We start from the raw sequence: 17,958 nt of genomic DNA, 5'->3' as shown, positions 1-17,958 counted from the left end.
GCATCCTGGATGTTTGTGGGAGTGAGGTTGGGAGGAGAAAGGCATGATGTGAACAAAAGCACTGGTGCAGAAACACAAAGAACATTCAGGCACTGATGAAAACAGTTGGATTATGGAAGCATAAGGCCAGGATAGCCATAGTTTTAGAGTTTTAGAATATGGAGGAAACACGAACTGATTAATTTTACAGAATGAGAAACTAAAATCTATTTCTTTTGTTTTCTAAAATGTAAGCATTTCACTAAAGGAAAATCCATGATTAAAACACAGTTCCCTTGGGAGTTTTTGTGGCTCTTTTCTTTTTATCAATAATGGCAGTTTTATAATAGGCACCTACTCTGGACAAGTGCCAGTACTTGCTTTGAATGCCACAGTGAAACAATATTTGTGGACACATTTAGTTTCTTGGAAAACGGTCTTTGATTGATTAGCAAGGGGCCAAGGATATGAAAGTAATCTCATCCTTGCCAGACATCTGCTATCACTATCCCTGAGGTATGTGCTTAGGTAAGAGAAAAATAGAATGAGATTATTCTAATTTTTTTTTGTTTGAAAATTGTATGGATGATTGTTGAATAGGAAAAATAATGATAAAAGCATTATTTTAGGAAAATTAACTTGATGGCAGTTTTTAAGTGATTTTAAAAGATATCAGGCACTTCTGAAATTGGAATTCTAGTAGGAGTGTTACTCTGTAGTGTGAAGCTTGAGTTGATGAGAGAGTGAACAGAGTTCTGGCATTTGGATCAGAGGCAACACCTGTAAGAAAAGTAAATGAAAATCTAAATTCAATTTGTTTCTCCACTCTATATCCAGTGCCTAATAAAATACCTGGGACATAGTTAAAGCTTACTTAATTTTTTAAAAATTAAAATCCAGGTACAGAAACTTATTTCCACAAAGGAAAACTAGGGAAAATAGAAACTATCCTATCCTGCTAGTGAAGGCAGTCAGTGTAGCCGATCTATTACCCAAATTAAAGACTAGTTCAGAAAGACACATTTTTTATTCAAAAATAGACCATATAATCCAAAGCATGTATCACATTAACTGATTAATAAAGATAATAAATCAAGTAGATCTGTGATCGGCTTTACTTTTGTGTTGTTAAGCATATTCTAGAAAGCTGAAACTAGTTCACCATATCCCTAGGTATTCAAGATTAACTACTACTAAACATATTTCTAAGGAACATACAAAAATAATTTATAATACATATTATAATAAAACTATCAAAACAACTATTTCCAAAATCATATATATATCACTCCCAGGAGATTTGCAGTTGCCATTAGGTAAACAGTTTGCTGGGGCTAGGGAGGAGAGCAGTTACATGCCTGAGGCTCTATTCCCACTTCAGAGGCTGATGGCAGCCATTTGCCTATGAAGGCAAAACACCATCACCCAAATTATTGGAACTGTCTCAGTCATGGCTCAGCTCCAGAACTCTTCTCCAGAACAAGTAAGACCCAGGACATTCTCACCAAGCATGAGTTTGGGAGGTTGGGCCTGGCATGCAATTTGTCACATGCTGATATTATCTGCAGATAAAAGATCTTGCTGCACATGGAGATATAGATAAGTACATCTAAGGCAAAGCTGGAGTTGAGAAACAAATGTCCCAAGGAAGCATTTTATCAAATAGCCCAAGCTGATGGGCATAGGTGTTGGATGGTACACAGAAGGGAAATGGGGTAAGAAGGGTATAGTGGAAATTCAGAACAGAGTCTCCCTTTGGTACCAGTTTGATAAATGCCACACACACACACCAAAAAAAAAAAAAAATCACAAAATGAAGTAACTGAAATTCCTGAATGCTGCCCAGAGCATGGCAATAGACAATTCTCAGCCTTGCAGTAGAGACTGTTGAGGTTGGGGAGGACTTTGCACAGGAAGCAGGTTGCTGCCTCAGTCCAGGCTCTCAGAGCAGAGCTACAGTTCCCATGGAAGGGTCTTAGGGAGACCAGTATAGGCCTTTCACCTATGGAGACCCAGAAATTGGATCCTCATCAATTAAAAATTTGTACGCTTAGAAATTAGGTATAGGAACAACATTTCTGAAATCTGAACCACATCATCTGGGACATGAACTATGTTATCCAAATAGTGGCACTGTGAGAAGATGATCTATGTTGTTCAAGTTGTTCAGGGAACAACTTGAAACCCGGAACACAGCAATGGAACACAGTGTCCTGAGTCAAATTTTCAACAAAGGGAAGCTGGGGCAGAGCTAGAAAATATAGTTTCAGGGTGCAAATAGCACTTCTTGGACCATGTTAATAGGGAGGGGAACGGAATTCTCAGCCACAATATATAGAGATTGAGTAGGATAAGTACTTTGCGGTTCATACTAGTCTAGGAAAAGGCAGGAAGATCCTACAAAAAGGTAACAATTGGACCTAACTTTAGGGAATTTGGAAGCTCAGAGTCAGGAGTGAAACTGAGACCTGATTAATGACGCTAAAAAAAAAAAAATCCATTTTAAAAGCACATTTTCTCCTTTATAAGTCCATTTGACTGCCCAAGTAAAGTCATAACTGCCCATTTTAACAAATTACAGCTCAGTTCTTCCTCCTTCAGATTGGCAGTGTAGGCTCTTTAAATCTCTGTGCGGAACTGAAGTGCAGTTCCAGACATTTCCTTCTTGTAAATGGCATCAAATTTCTCATTTTGGGCCACTGTGAAGTAATTCTTCCAGTCACCTGCAGTCCCTAAAAATAAATAAGAAAACATGAAGGAGTAATATATTTCCAGTATGAGGGAAAAACTAATGTATACTAAAAGAAAAGGTTAGAAAAGAAAGACTTTCCTTGTATTTGAATACTTTAAAATGTCAGGTCTCTTTTATCGGTAATTCCTTCCATCTAAAAAGGTGGCTTACAACTAAACAGAACCTGAATTTTTTTGAAGTATAATTGACATCCAATATTAGACTCGTTTCAGCGTACAATATAGTGGTTCGACATTTCTATCCATTAAGAAATGATCAACATGATAAATGAAGTTATCATGTTATTACAATATAATTCACATTCCCTATGTTGTACTCTGCATCCCTGTCACTTATTTATTTCATAACCAGAAGTTTGTTCCTCTTAATCCCCTTCATTTATTTCGCCTATTCCCCCACTCCCCTCCCCTCTGGCAACCATCAGTTTGTTCTTTTATTTATGAGTCTGTTTCTGGTTTGTTTTGTTTAATATATTTTTTTTAATTTCACAGTAAGTGAAATTGTACGGTATTTGTCTTTCTCTGTCTGACTTGTTGCACTTAGCATAATACCTTCTAGGTCCATCCATGTTGTTGCAAATGGCAAGATTTTATTTTATTTTTTATGGCAAGTAGAATTCCATTGTATGTATAAACCACATCTCCTTTATCCCTTCCTCTATTGCTGAACACTTACATTGCTTCTATATCTTAGGTATTGTAAATAATGGTGAAATGAACATAGGGGTGCATATATCTTCTCAAATATATGGTGGTTATATTTTTAATTTTATTTTTAATTTTAACCTCCACACTGTTTTCTGCAGTGGCTACGATTTACATCCCAACAACAGTGTACAAGGTGTTCCCTTTTTTCCACATCCTCGTCAGCACTTGTTATTTCTTGTCTTTTTGATACTAGCCATTCCAACAGGTGTAAGGTGATATCTCATTGTGGTTTTGATTGACTTTTAAAGATGCATTCTGAAAATGATTAATTTTCTTGTCTAAATTTACAGGCTGTACAATAGTTTCCCGAATGAGATTCTTTTAGTGTTTCTGTTTGTCATGGGTCATAAGGTTACTACTGGGCATTGGATCAATGGTCAGGGCAGATTTTATCTCCTGAATTAGTTTTGGAAACTATACAAAGGACTGGTCATCAGCAAAAACAATCCATGAACAGAAAGTTGATAAGTATAATTTCCCATGAATTTATAAATGAAGATGGTATGACACCTGGAGGATCCCTGCTTTCCCTGAGTTCATTAGTCTTATACTGTATTTGAAGTTTAGATGAAAAGAATAGCATTTAAAATCAAATATATAACATCTCTGAACCATTTTTACAAAGCTTTTGGGATACAAATTTACATTTATTTCTTATACTTGGATGCTTATAAATATTTATTTGGAAAATAAATTAATTTTTAAATTTTTTTAAAACTTTAACATTTTTGAGAGACAGAGAAAGAGCACGAGCAGGGGAGGGGTAGAGACAGAGGGGGTCACATATTCTGAAGCAGGCTCCAGGCTCCAAGCTGTCAGCACAGAGCCTGACGCCGGGCTTGAACTCACAAACTGTGAGATCATGACCTGAGCTGGAGTCAGACGCTTAATTGACTGAGTCACCCAGGCGCCCCCCAAAATAAATAAATCTTTAATGTACTACAAATGTGCTTGGAGATAAACATCTACTTTTGCTATTTTATAAAATATGAAGTATGTCCTATTGAATTGCAAGCTACATTAACTCATGATGACTTGATGAAGATTTCAAAACCTTTTATTGAAAAACATCCCCGTAAACAAGGTTTTTCCCTGGTTATTATACTTTGTGTTCTATGTTCACTCACTATGCTCTCTAGGGTTAAGAGCTCTTTGAAATGCAAGAGTAGTGTATATTTGGAACAGTACATCTGTAAAGATGCCATTAAAAATAAAAAGCACGGATTAAACAATAAAGAGTTATATATAAAGTATTCCAATGATCTTGTATTTTGAGTATTAATTATATAATATACATAAACACATTTGCTTCACAAGAGTAAGGGAAGTATAAATTTTTTTGACAACATAAATGCTGGTTGAAGCCCAGATTTTTCTGTTTTATTGCGATTTGGGACATAAGTAAGAACATTGTAGATCATCTATCCTCTCCATACTACTTTTACTATTGTGTAACTAAATTATGACCTTGACTTAGACAACATGGCATCCTTCAAGACTGAGTGCGCCTGGCCCTTTGTTTATACATCAGTCTGAACCCTGTTTAACATCCATTTACATGCATGCCTCTTGCATTGCATTATAAGCCTCTTAAAGCAGATGCATGTGTCATTCATCCAAGCATGTTCTAGAGAATACATGCTGCATTCAGGTGTTCATGAAGAGTGTTTCCTATACGCAAATGAATGAATAAATAAGGATTCTTTAAGTGTCTCTTGAGTGAATGAATAAGTGGATAAACTATTTAGACTAATAAGACTTGTTGCTTTTTAATGTATTATTTATGATCAGAAAAAACATTCCAAATGTTTGCATGTCATTTACCATAATCCTCCCCCAAAATTTATGACACAGAGCTTGTTACTTTCTCCATATTTTCAGTGATGTAGCCAGACCTTTGGCAGATCGATTCAATGTATTCAAAGTCATAGATTCAGGGAGTGGAATAACCTGGATAAACACCAGATCAATCTGCCCTCAAAGAATACGTGTGGTTGTTTTTTTTTTTTTTTTTTACCACTTCCAGAGCAGATGTAAAGACTGACTCTCCCATTAGACCAGCATGCACTCTTTTCTGTTTGAAGTTGGAGAAACATAGAATCCAGTTATGGAACTTATTTCATCTACCTCAAAAGTTGAAAAGTTAAATGTAATGCTTTTGAAAATAAAAAATAATTTGAAAACACCAACACTATTTGCTATTTTAATAACTAATAGAGAAAAATGTTTTAGAAAACAATTTAACCATGTAAGTCTTTGAAAATCAAGGGTTTTCAGCCACATGTTCATATGCACAGTACATTTTAGGGTTGTGTTTACTTCCTAGCACACTAACTGTGATTTTACCCCTTTCCCTCCCACTTCAATAAAGAATATTGAAAATAGAAGGTGACGTTATTAGGTGGATAACTTCTCAAATTTGTTTGTTAATAATTTGTTAAATGCATTATTTTTATCACTAATAAAACATCTTTTGACACAAATCCTGTACAAGAAGCCACAAGCTAAAAGATTTGCTTCATTGGAATCAATAGTGAATGCCATATTCCTCTCTTGTCATCTTTTTAATTTAAATTTAGATTCCATGTTTCCTATAATTCAGATGGTATTTTTAGGGAACAGAATCTTCCCATAGGGTAAAAAAAAGTCCTTTCTCCTGGTGGATCCTTAACAAAGTGACCTCCGTTTTCTAAGTGATATGGGGTAGATGGTTCTGTATTGAGTGACGTTAACCAATTACTGAGGAAGAGAGGGAGGCCTATGCCTATTTAAGTAAAGATTCAAGATTTAAGAATAAAAATTTTGGAATGACTCACATGAGAACTGACAAAACTAGTCCCATTTAGTAGCAGAGTAAATAGGAGAAGAAATACACATCAAATACCCAAGGTATTCAGATAACAGGTTTATAAGCATTATTCCCTCTGGTAATTTCTAATCTAGTTCAACAACTTTTTGTGGCAGGTATTTTTAATGTCCTTATATTACAGATAAAGAAATTGGTGCCCAAACTGGCTAAGTAACTTGTTAGAGATCACAAAGTTAATCCTCATTTCAGAGTAATTCATAAGAAAGTGAAAAGGGAAATTCAATTCAGCAAAATACTTACCTTTACGCATAAAAGAGGATTTGCTGTGATCCATCACTGTACTTGGTATGTGTGTGTAATTCACCAGAGGGTTGTCTTTCATCATTTCAAATGAGGTGTGATGGATGATCTTATCCAAGACCTCACCATTCAAATTCTTCTCTAGAAATCTCATAATCTTCTTGACTTCCTGCTTTGGATTCTATCAGTGGGTAAAGAGAGACATACCCAAGAAAATGGTTAACACATCATTAACATAATGTGAAAACTGTAATATTTATAATTTGTTTTCTTAAGTCTTGGTTCTGAATATTCAATCCATATTTTTTTGGGTCATCAATGTTTTTTTAAATTAATCATGAAAATGAAAAAATCAATAATTTATGTTTGGGAAAAATAGGCTAGAAATATTTTGTTTATTCTAAATTTCATATTATATTCATTTATATCAAAAGTAAAATAAGAACAAAGCTTGGCTAAATAGTAACAATATATGGAGGAAAAAAAGCAGCTATTTTAAGTCAAGTTGTAATCAGATTTGAACAGTGAAAGTTTGGGGACCCAATAGTATTTTTTTATTCTTCCTGGCTTTATTTATTTGTTCTTAATAGAAATTCCTTTCTTGTTTTTATTTTTATTTAAAAAAAATTTTTAATGTTTATTTGTTTTTGAGAGAGAGAGTGAGCTGGGGAGGGGCAGAGAGAAAGGGAGACAGAATCCGAAGCAGGCTCCAGGCTTTGAGCTGTCAGCGCAGAGCCTGACAGGGGGCTCGAACCCACGAAATGTGAGATCATGACCTGAGCCAAAGTCCGACTCTTGACTGAGCCACCCAGGCACCCCATCCTTTCTTGTTTTTAATAACAATATTTGAAAACAAAAATAATAAATTCATGAACAACTTCAAGTATGTTTGCCTTAAAGTATTTATACCTTCAACCTTGCTTGGATATAAATTATCAAAAATAAACTCCCATGAAAGCGCAAAGATATCAAAACTTAAGTTATTCGTGAATAATTGAGGATAAAAAGAACAAAATTTGATAAACAGATCACTTTCCGGATTCTAATGACATAAATTTAATATTTGTAAATTTAAGGGAGCTAAACTAAACTCTATATGGGTATGTCTAGAAATACTTTGAGAAGGTGATAGCTAAGCTGAGTTGAAAAAGGGAGTCAGAATTTACCAGGATGTGTGGTCTGCTGAGATGTTGGAGAGTGCATTTCCAGTAGAGAAAACAGTCAAAACTTTTGGGGGTATAGGGTCTCATAATATGTTGAAGGAAGAAAAAAAAGGAAAGAGGTTGAAGTTTGGTCTGAGTTGTTCATAGGAGTGAGAGAGGGCTTTAAAACTGGAAAGATAAATTGGGGTAAAACCGAGAAAGTCCTTGGATGTCCTGCTGAAGGATTTGTACTTTTTCTCTTATGCAGGGAAGCAACAGCATTTAATAATACGTCATTCACTGTATGTGTGTTCATGTACATACATACGTACATTTTGGCAGGGAATTCCCTACAAGGGAAGGTCTGGCAATGTTTTATATGTCAGACAATGAGAGCAGAAAGAGATGACTAATTAAGGGATGCTTGGAAGAAGTAAAAGGTCAGAAATGATGATAATGGAAACAGGGCCAAAGAAAAGTTAATAGTGGTGCTAGGAAAACCACAGATGGACAGACAAATAGAAAACAGTTTCTATTAGGGATTCAAAGTGTTTGGAGAATAATCTGGCCACTGCCTAAATATCAATGAGCATGTTAGTTTATAGCGCAGTACAAGTGAAAGCGGGGTGCTGGCTCCTACAGAATCTCCTTCTGCTGTATTACTCTTTCACCTCATTGGTTAAGAATTTATGCAGATGCTCATAAACCTGATGTAAATTACTGGACCTCTCTCTGAATTTTATTACTGATATGCAATTATGATTTTGTTCTATTGTTGATAGAATAAACTTCTTCATATAATATTGTCTAAAAATGACTGGTATGACAGGAGAAAAAGATCATCTATTAGTACTATGATTGTAGCACGTTTGAGTGGAATTAAAAATATGCTTATATTCATATAAGATATAAGATATGCTTATAAAGCTGATTGGGTCGGACCATAAATCAGTATGAACAAGTGGGTTTGAATAACACATTTTAGCTAAATAAGGAGATACATGGTTAACACAAAAATGTCATCTAGAGGACAAAATGCTGTCAGACTCAGAATTTGGATACCAGCCCGGCCCAGAAAATGTACTTCCCCATCCCTATGGAGAAAAAGGACTATATTCAGAAGCTAAAATTGATCCTTTCATAAAGTTATTAAGGGCTACGCTGGGTCTAGGAAGTGAAGAAAGATAGAACAGAAGGACAATTTTCTCTCTTATGAATTCATGACTTAATTCTGGCTAATCAAACATTCATGGGATAGTGTCACTTTTTAAAAGTGTTTTCATCAGACCACTTCAGTTTCACAGCTGCATATTACCAGCAAATTGAAATAAATTGCCTCAAGCCCTGTGTAAGTGGACAATAGTAAAGCTTAGACCATGAATTCTCTATGGGCTGCAAACAGATGTGATGGAAGATGGGAGCCTGGGCAGAGCAGAAAAATTCAAAGGACTCTTTTGGTTAAAATGTGAGAAGTACCCTGAGGCATTTTCAGAAATACTTGGATCAAGGGAAATTTTACATGGGGCAGGATTTCTGTTATAACAAGTAAAGTTTTTGTCTCTAAAAAGCTTGTTATTACTGCTCATTTATTTATTTATTCATTCAAATAATCAATTATCCATACAAGTTATCCTATGAGTCCCTCTGTATATGTAAGGTGCTATATTATGTACTGTGAATGCAGCCATGAAAATGATAGATATTGTACTTTCCATTATGAATCTGAAAGGCTAAAATGTATCCTCATTTTTATGTCCAGGCTTTTTCAAATAGAGAGACTTGGTTTCCACATATTTCTCAGGTGTGTGTGTGTGTGTGTGTGTGTGTGTGTGTGTGTGTGTGTTTGCCTAATTTAAGTAAAATAGCCTCAGAATAGGGCTGGAACTATGCAGTATTTGAAGTAATAGTAGTTCATACAGGAGACTACATGAATGCTTATGAGTCTCCAAACTAAGAGGGATATAGTAAGAGAGAAAAGGAGAGGGGTACATTTCAGAGTTATAATAGATAGGTCATATGAACCAATGAGATGCTCACAATAGAGTGGAACCATATCCATTATATGGAAGCCAATGAAGACAATATATTTTCAAACTTGAAAATTAATGGACAAATGACATCATTAACCAAAGAGAGAATAAAAGGAGAAAAGGCTTACGCGTTGGAGAGAGAGAGAGAAGCAAAATGAGTTTAGTTTTGAATGTGTTAAATTTGAGGGTCATTTTAATTAAAGCATGCATCTGAATTAGGGTGGAAGTTAAAATGGGGTTTTGGGGGGTCATTAGCACATAAATAGTTTTGGCAACAGCGGGCATGGGTATGATCACCAAAATGTAGCAAGCAGCTTAAAAAACAAAACAAAACAAAACAAAATTAAGTGATAGAGATCCACAGAAAAACCAGAAGAGTATGATAACTTGTTAAATGTAGGAAAGAATTTCAAAAAGAAAAGGTGCTCAAAATAAACACAGTGGTGAAAAAGTATGAGAAGATAAAAATGTCATGGATTCACAACTAGAAGTCACTAATGATCTTAGAAAGATTTGAGTAAGCAGGCATGGAGAAGAGGCAAAATAATTGTAACATTTTTTTAGTCCATAGATTAAGTTGAAAATATATATTACCCCTTGGCCCCAACCCTTTGGATGTAGTGGGGGAATTATCCAGAATGAATTTCTATTTACCTCTTTCATATCTTCATAGTGCAAGAAAAGTATTGGGTGTTCTTCCTTTTTCTTCCACCAGCTCTTAACATGATTAAACCAGGAACCATAGGCCACTAATACCAGAAAAAACAGTCTATTACCACAAGCATTCATCAAATTAAAGATTTGTTTCTAAACAGTAAGCCAAACTGTACAAATGTTTTGTGGAATTTAGTAATCAAGGGAACTGAATATATAAGGCCAATTAAAAAAATAAATAATTATGAATGTACAATTAGATTTTAAAAATAGAAAGTACAAAGTAAATGTAAATTTCAAATGAAAGTGCTTTGAGCTCCAGTGGGTTTTACTTAGCCTCGGGTGGAAGAAAACTATCCTACTAAGTACTCATATTAATTATTTGTCTAAGTACTATTTATGTATAACAGATCTAACTAAAGATATGGGCATGTTAAGCAATTTCTATCATAAGCAGGAAATGAGAATGGATTTCTAACAACTGAAAAGACATTGGAGAAAATTTTCATCAAGCCAATGTAAAACACCAAATCTATTTATTGATGTCATAGTGTGATATTATATATAGTTGATCTAAGTTTTTTAAATGCTATTTAAATATACTTGTTACTGACTTTGAAAAGTGTTTTGATAAGAAAAGCCATACCAGTAATGGTTATTAGTATTATTAAAAAAAAAAAATTATGTATTAATTTCAAGCCCAAGCCTACCTACCATTTCCAGTCATGAACTTCTCCAGGTATTCTTGCCAGGTGCCAGGGACAGGTTGCAAATTATTCATTAAGTCAAAATGGTAATATGAAACTGCAACATCCTTGGCATTTCGAGCCATATAAATCATCTGTGGGAAAAAAAAGGAAGGAAACCACATGGATTTGAAATCCATGGAAATTAATAACAGGAAAACACCAGGGCAAATTAATGAAACAAAAGTCTGGTTCTTTTTAAAAATCACAAAATTAATGAACATCTAGAGAGGCTAATAAAAAAGAGAAGACACAACTAATATTAAGGAAAAAAACAGGCCGTATCACAACAAATCTTACAGCCATTAAAATTATAAGAGTATGAAAAGATGTTACACATCATATGTCATCAGGGAGATGAAAATTAAAGTGACAATGAGATATCACTCCATACTTATTAGAATGACCAATATCCAGAAAGCTGACACCAAATCCCGATGAGGATGTGGAGTCAGTGACAGGAACTCTCATTCACTGCTGGTGGGATTGAAAAATGGCACCTTTTGGGATGAGCACTGGGTGTTGTATGGAAACCAATTTGTCAATAAATTTCATATATTAAAAATAAATAAATAAATAAAATAAAATCAACCTTTTAAAAATTAAAAATAAATAAATAAATAAAATGTTACTAAAAAAAAAAAAAAAGAAAAAAGAAAAATGGTACCGCTACTTTGGAAGACACTTCGGCAGTGTCTTATAAAGCTAAACAATACTCTTACCTGCAAGCCAGCAATTGCACTACATGGTATCTACCCAAAGTTGAAAAATAAGGCCCACACAAAAACCTGCAAGTGGATACACATAGCAGCTGTATTCATAATTACCAAAATGTGGAAGGAACCAAGATGTCTTTTAGTAGGTGAATGAGCGAACTGGAGTATATCCAGATGATGGAATATTATTTGGCACTAAAATGAAATGAGCTATCAAGCCATAAAAAGATATGGAAGAACCTTAAATGCATATTGCTAAGTGAAAGAATACAATGTGGAAAAGCTACAAACTGTATGATTCTGACTATATGACATTTTAGAAAAGGTAAAACCATGGAGGCAATAAAAAAGATCAGTTGTTGCCAGGTTGGGAGGAGAAGGGGATGAACAGGTGGTGTATGGAAGGTTTTTAGGGCAGTGAAACTACCCCATATAATACTATAATGGTATATATATGTATGTCATTATACCTTTGTCCCAATCCATAGAATGTACAACACCAAGAGTGAACCCTAATGTAAACTATGAACTTTAGGTGATAATGATGCATCAATGTAGGTTCATCAGTTGTAACAAATGTCCCACTCTGGTGGGAGCTGTTGAAACTAGGTAGCTATGCATGTGTAGGGGCAAGGGATATATGGGAAGTCTCTTTCCCTTCCACTCAATTTTGCTGTGAACCTACAATTGCTCTAAAAATAAAGTAGCTATAAAAACACAGTCTGTTCAAAGAAAGAATAAGAAGAGAATTATAAAACACTTTTCATTACAAAACTCAACAACTTAGAATTCCTCACATATCACAAACCAGTAAAAATCAGTGAGGTTGAAATAGATACTCAGAATAGCCCCACAATTATTGAAGAAATTGAATTTCAAATTTAAAACTTCCCCGGAATCAAATATTCAGGCACAAATGTTTTACTGGAGAATTTTACCAAATAATCAAATAAGAACTGACATCTTTATGTTGAGTTTTGGGAGTAGGCCAGAACATCTAGAGACCGCTGGGGAATAACAGTAGCAATAGTGTCCTGAGATGGGGATCCTGTTGCTATCTGCCTTTGGCAAACTTGAATACATAGGTTTAGATTGAAATATATGTATTTTTTATTTAACCACTTTCTTATGTAGCTCAGTTCTCATAGTGACAAGTAAACAAAACATTTGAGCAATCACTATTTGTGTGATTAAAACAATAAGGTCACATTAAAAAATTGACTTGCAGGGGAACCTGGGAGGCTCAGTCAGTTAAGTGACCAACTCTTGGTTTTGACTCAAGCCATGATCTCACAGTTTCGTGAGTTTGAGCCCCACATCAGGCTCTGTGCTGATAACGTGGAGCCTACATGGGATTCTCTCTCTCCCTCTCTCTCTTTCCCTCCCCCACTCACACCATCTCTGTCTCTCTCAAGAATAAATAAATAAATACATTAATTAATTAATTAATTAATTAAAAAATGTTGGCTTGCAATGTGGAATATACCTTGCAGTTGTTCTCCCAGAAAGACTTAGGAAGGAGATCAATTGGTAGATGTGTCTTCACAAGCCGGGGTGAGGGATTCTTCTCTAATTGTTCTATTCCTGGGAAAATTTAGTTTGGTACAGAGATACATTAAAGTCTTCAAGGAGCCTGCATTTCCTGATTTTCTACAACCTGTTAAAATATTTTTGAGAAGTATATAATGCTGCTAGATTTTAAACCAATCACAGATTTTATTTATCTGGATTCTAAGAGGCAATATTGCATCATGGTTAAAGGCATAGTTCTGAGGTGTTGGAATCCTAAGTCTGTCACTGAACTCATCATGAGACATTTGAAAGTATGTTAGTCTCTATGTTTCATTTTCTCCACCTCCAAAACGAGGGGTAATAGTATTGGATTTAGCAATTTGGAGTTTTATCATACCTTGCATTATTATAAATAATTACAAAAATATTTTCTGTATCTCAAAGAGATATCAATAACTAGTAATTCTCACATCAGCTATTATGGTTTAGACAATGTTATTTCTGTAGAGCATCTGCTGTTGCACCTACGTTTTTATTATTTCCTTTATGTGTCATATGTATATATATGCAAAATGAAAATGTTGTGTAATTTTTAGGTGTTAGCTGGACTCACTAAAGTCATACAACTAATATGTGGGAAACCTGGCTTCAAGTCTTTGTATAAGGGGTATGTGAATTTCCCTGAGATGGAAAATATCCATTTATTTTGTATATTCAGAGCTAGGAAGATCTCAGCACCCTGTATCTCACTACTTAAGCGACTTTGGTCAGTCTGAAGTCACTTCTGGGGTAAAGGCACACTCAGAATTCCTGACATAGACTAGGAAAGGCTGGGCTTATACTTTTAACTTACTATTCTTTAATGCACTCAGTGGCTTTACCATATCCTAGATATATCTGTTAATGATGCTATTTCCTGTTCAGTCACCAACACTTAAAATCTCAATTATTGTTGTCTCCTCCTTCAGGTTTCATATCCAATAAAAAAGTCCTTTGCATTTTTTCACAATATTACTTATACCCAGTCTAACCTCTAGATTACCTGTTAATCCTACATTATCTTCCCACCTTTTGCATACAAGGCACACCTGCTCAAAATTGCAGCTGACTTACTCATTCAAAACAATCTTATGCTTCAGTTGTTTACAAAAAATTATTACATATGCTAAAAAGCCACTGCATCTCTATTAAAACATCCTTTTAAAATGTTCTGTGTAAGGTTTATTTTTGTTTTATAGTTTATTACTTGTCTATTTATTTATTGTCAGTTCCCATGCCTCTTCCTCATTCCCACCCCAAACACACACACTCTAATGGAGATCCCACAAGAGCAGAGATCTAGCTTGCTTTGTTTACCAATGAATGTTGGTAGAGAAACATGAATGTCTGTAGAGAAAAATGTATAGCACATAGTTGTATTAGGAAGAATCTCTTAATTTTAATGTGGATAGGGTTGGCCAACTTAGGAAACAAAGATCAAGAATCTTAGTTAAATTTGAATTTCATGTAAACAACAGACATCTTTTAGTGTAAGTATCCTCCCTCTAATATTTGGGATATACTTATGCTAAATAAAAGAGCTATTTATCTGAATTTCAGATTAAATTTGGTATCTTGAATTTTATCTGGAAACATTACTTATACACCTACAAAATTCACCAAGTATTTCATTATGCTAATACTGACCTGATAGTGACAGTCACCTTACAAAGCATATAGAAATGAGAAATCATAATCTTCCATAACTCATTATTCCTCAATGCCCATGACATGAACTCTTACGTTTGTTTCTCTTATGAAGTTTTTCCCATAGCTGTTGTTCCTTTTCACTCCCTAACTTCCTTAAAAGATTTCTCAACCTCTAGGTTGTAATTGTTTTACCACGTAAGGTCCTTTAACTGAACCCTTTATTGCACAAATGTGAATGTGGGGAATACGTAATGACATTACACATATTCATATTCAGGCTCCAGAGTCCATCTGAGTGTCATTTTACCCTCTATTACCTGCTGAACCTCACCTACTCACTCTCTGGTGATGCTACAAAGCCTCACTCCCTACTCTTAACCCCCATCTGCCATTAGTCATACCTGAGTCTCCCACCCTGATTATTCTGATTCTATTGCTTTTACATTTCATACTTCTTTATGGCTTTGGAGTCTGATCTCACTCTTGAACTCACTTTGTTTGCTTATCCCAGAATAACTCTTTTAGCACCAAGATTCAGCATTTGCTCTGACTTCAGGCAACCACACAGAAGGAATGACACCTTCCCTATTGGTTCTTCTCTGCTTGTGGAAGTAACTAACTCTGGTAGGATAGAGAATTTGGATTTTGCTCTTTAAACTGATATAAACATTCACCACCATACTTCTGTCTTTCTACGCCAGGTTTCCAGCAGCATTGGAGAGCTAGGTCTCACTTCTTAAGCCCTTCTCACTTGCCCACAGGACATCATACTCCTGAACCTCTCTTAGATCACTGAGCATTTCTTGAAAACTGCAAGCCCTTCTTTCCCCCTTTCATTGTTGTTGTTTAATCCCTGGACTGTACCAAGGTCTTTTCTGCATCTAGGACTTCATACCTACTATTTCATCACCTGAAATGTGTTTTCTCCAACTATGTGCATGACTTTATGTCTCATTTCAAAGTAGAGTTCCCTAAATATCTGAGCTAAAATAAACTCTCTTTTATAGAGCCCTATTCTTTGGATACATGAGCCTAATAATATTCACATATTATTATTTACTTTTTTAATAACAGTATTACTATAAACTCCTTGGGAATAGGGTATTGATTAACTAATCATTTTATAGCCCATAGCACAGTGCATAATTCTTTAGAAGCACTCAAAAAATATTTGTGGAATGAAAATGAATTGTATTAATAATAAATTTTGTGTTTGAGAGGCATTGGTACTTTACTTATTTAACTACAGCAATATCCTAAATTATGAGCTTATTAATCCAATCTATAAGATTCTATACAACAAAAGTAAAAAAAAGATAAGGAACATTTTTTATGTTATCAACCAAATTTTTAGTTGGTTTCTACAACAAAATTCTTTCATCTTAGGCTATCATACCTGGATATGCAATGTATTAAACTACAGTTTCTCTATATGTATTGGTGATTGTACTGCTTGCAAACTTCCATTTTATGGCACCGAATTGACTCCATTTTCTTTGAATGGAAATTGCAAATATAATATTTAATGTGTTGTATAAATAATACTACCAAAATATAATTCCCAGCTGGTTTAAAATTACCTGAAGTTCTTAGTCCAGGGACGGCCATTTCCAACATTGGAACTTTAACTGTTATAAAATCCCGCTTACATTTTTCAACATCTCCATTATTTACAACCGTGTCCACAATTTCACTAACCCAAGTGGTACCTGCGTTGAAAGGCAACATTTTGTATAACTATTATTGAATCTGGAGGGGAAAAGTACATACAGGGAGTTTGCCATCTTAAAGCATTCTATTAGAAACTTAATTCTTCTTTCTGTGCCCCAAATGCTCATCCAAAATATACTCAAAGCCAATGGCCAGACTGACTGACAGGAATAATAATTTTATTTAGGATGATAATGATTTTATTCATTTATTTTTTTAAAGTTTATTTACTTTGAGAGAGAGAGAGAGAGAGAGAGAGAGAGAGAGAGAGTACAAGCAGGGGAGGGGCAGAGAGAGAGGGAGAGAGAATCCCAAGCAGTCTCTGCACTGTCAGCATGGAGCCTGATGCAGGGTTCAAACCCACAAACCACAAGATCATGACCTGAGTCAAAACCAAGAGTTGACGCTTAACTGACTGAACCACCCAGGCACCTTTAGGATGATAATGATTTTGTAGAGAAGCCGATTTTCAGGAAACAAAGGCTAAAGCAGATATGTATTTGTCAGGCTATAAAACTCACCTGATTTGGGGTAAGTGGCTATCACGATGTCATCGGGTCTGCTGTGGAACTGTTCAATCTTTTCCCAGTTGTTTGTAAATGCATAGACCATGGGACAGCCATGAATCATCTTCAGGTTTTTTCTCATGACGTCGTTCGGGGAAGTCATTTTTATACCAGGTTGTACAAATTCTTAAGATATTGCTAAGACAATCCAGTCTTGGGAAAATAAAGAAGATAAAAATTAGAAGTTGAGTAGCCAATGTTATTCTTAAGACACTGTTAGTTGATACAGAGTGAAATTGGCCTTTAACACACTCAGTGTTCAGAGATCTAAATACAAAGGGCATTTTTGTGGGTGTAAAGCTGTAGATTGCAAGAGCAGCAACTGGCTCAGTGACAAGCAGGACAAAGGTCTTCACTGGAAGCCTTGGAAAGAAATGAAACAGCACATCTTAGAACTGGAAATCAGATTTTACAGAAATATACTAAGAATTATCTGGACTTAGGGCAAGATAAATCTAACACTCATCATTACACTTCAGTTGTACCTCATTTTTCCTTGTAGGAAATCCATCATCTTTCTTACCTTTATTCTTCTGTACATAACACCTCTGCTTTTTTGGTCTGCTTCTAAGATTTTCTTTTTTAATTTTTTTTTTTTTTGAGTATAGTTGACACACAATGTTACATTATTTGCAGGTATACAACA

General features: G+C 35.0%; 1 protein-coding gene across 1 annotated transcript; it reads right to left on the bottom strand.

Moving 5' to 3' along the window:
- Positions 1-987: 987 nt before the first annotated feature.
- SULT1B1 (sulfotransferase family 1B member 1) lies at positions 988-17,570 on the bottom strand. The gene is made up of 7 exons (XM_043572540.1): positions 17,268-17,570; positions 16,617-16,745; positions 13,322-13,419; positions 11,088-11,214; positions 10,374-10,468; positions 6,548-6,728; positions 988-2,711 (listed from the first exon to the last, which is right to left on the bottom strand). Exons 1-7 carry the CDS (start codon positions 17,413-17,415, stop codon positions 2,599-2,601), a joined length of 891 nt encoding a protein of 296 aa, XP_043428475.1. The 5' UTR covers positions 17,416-17,570; the 3' UTR covers positions 988-2,598.
- Between the last annotated feature and the right edge of the window lie 388 nt (positions 17,571-17,958).

This window comes from Prionailurus bengalensis, chromosome B1 (assembly GCF_016509475.1).
Source record: "Prionailurus bengalensis isolate Pbe53 chromosome B1, Fcat_Pben_1.1_paternal_pri, whole genome shotgun sequence".
Lineage (NCBI taxonomy): Eukaryota > Metazoa > Chordata > Mammalia > Carnivora > Felidae > Prionailurus > Prionailurus bengalensis.
Note: the sequence above shows the minus strand (reverse complement) of the source record. Positions and strands in the feature narration are given on the sequence as shown.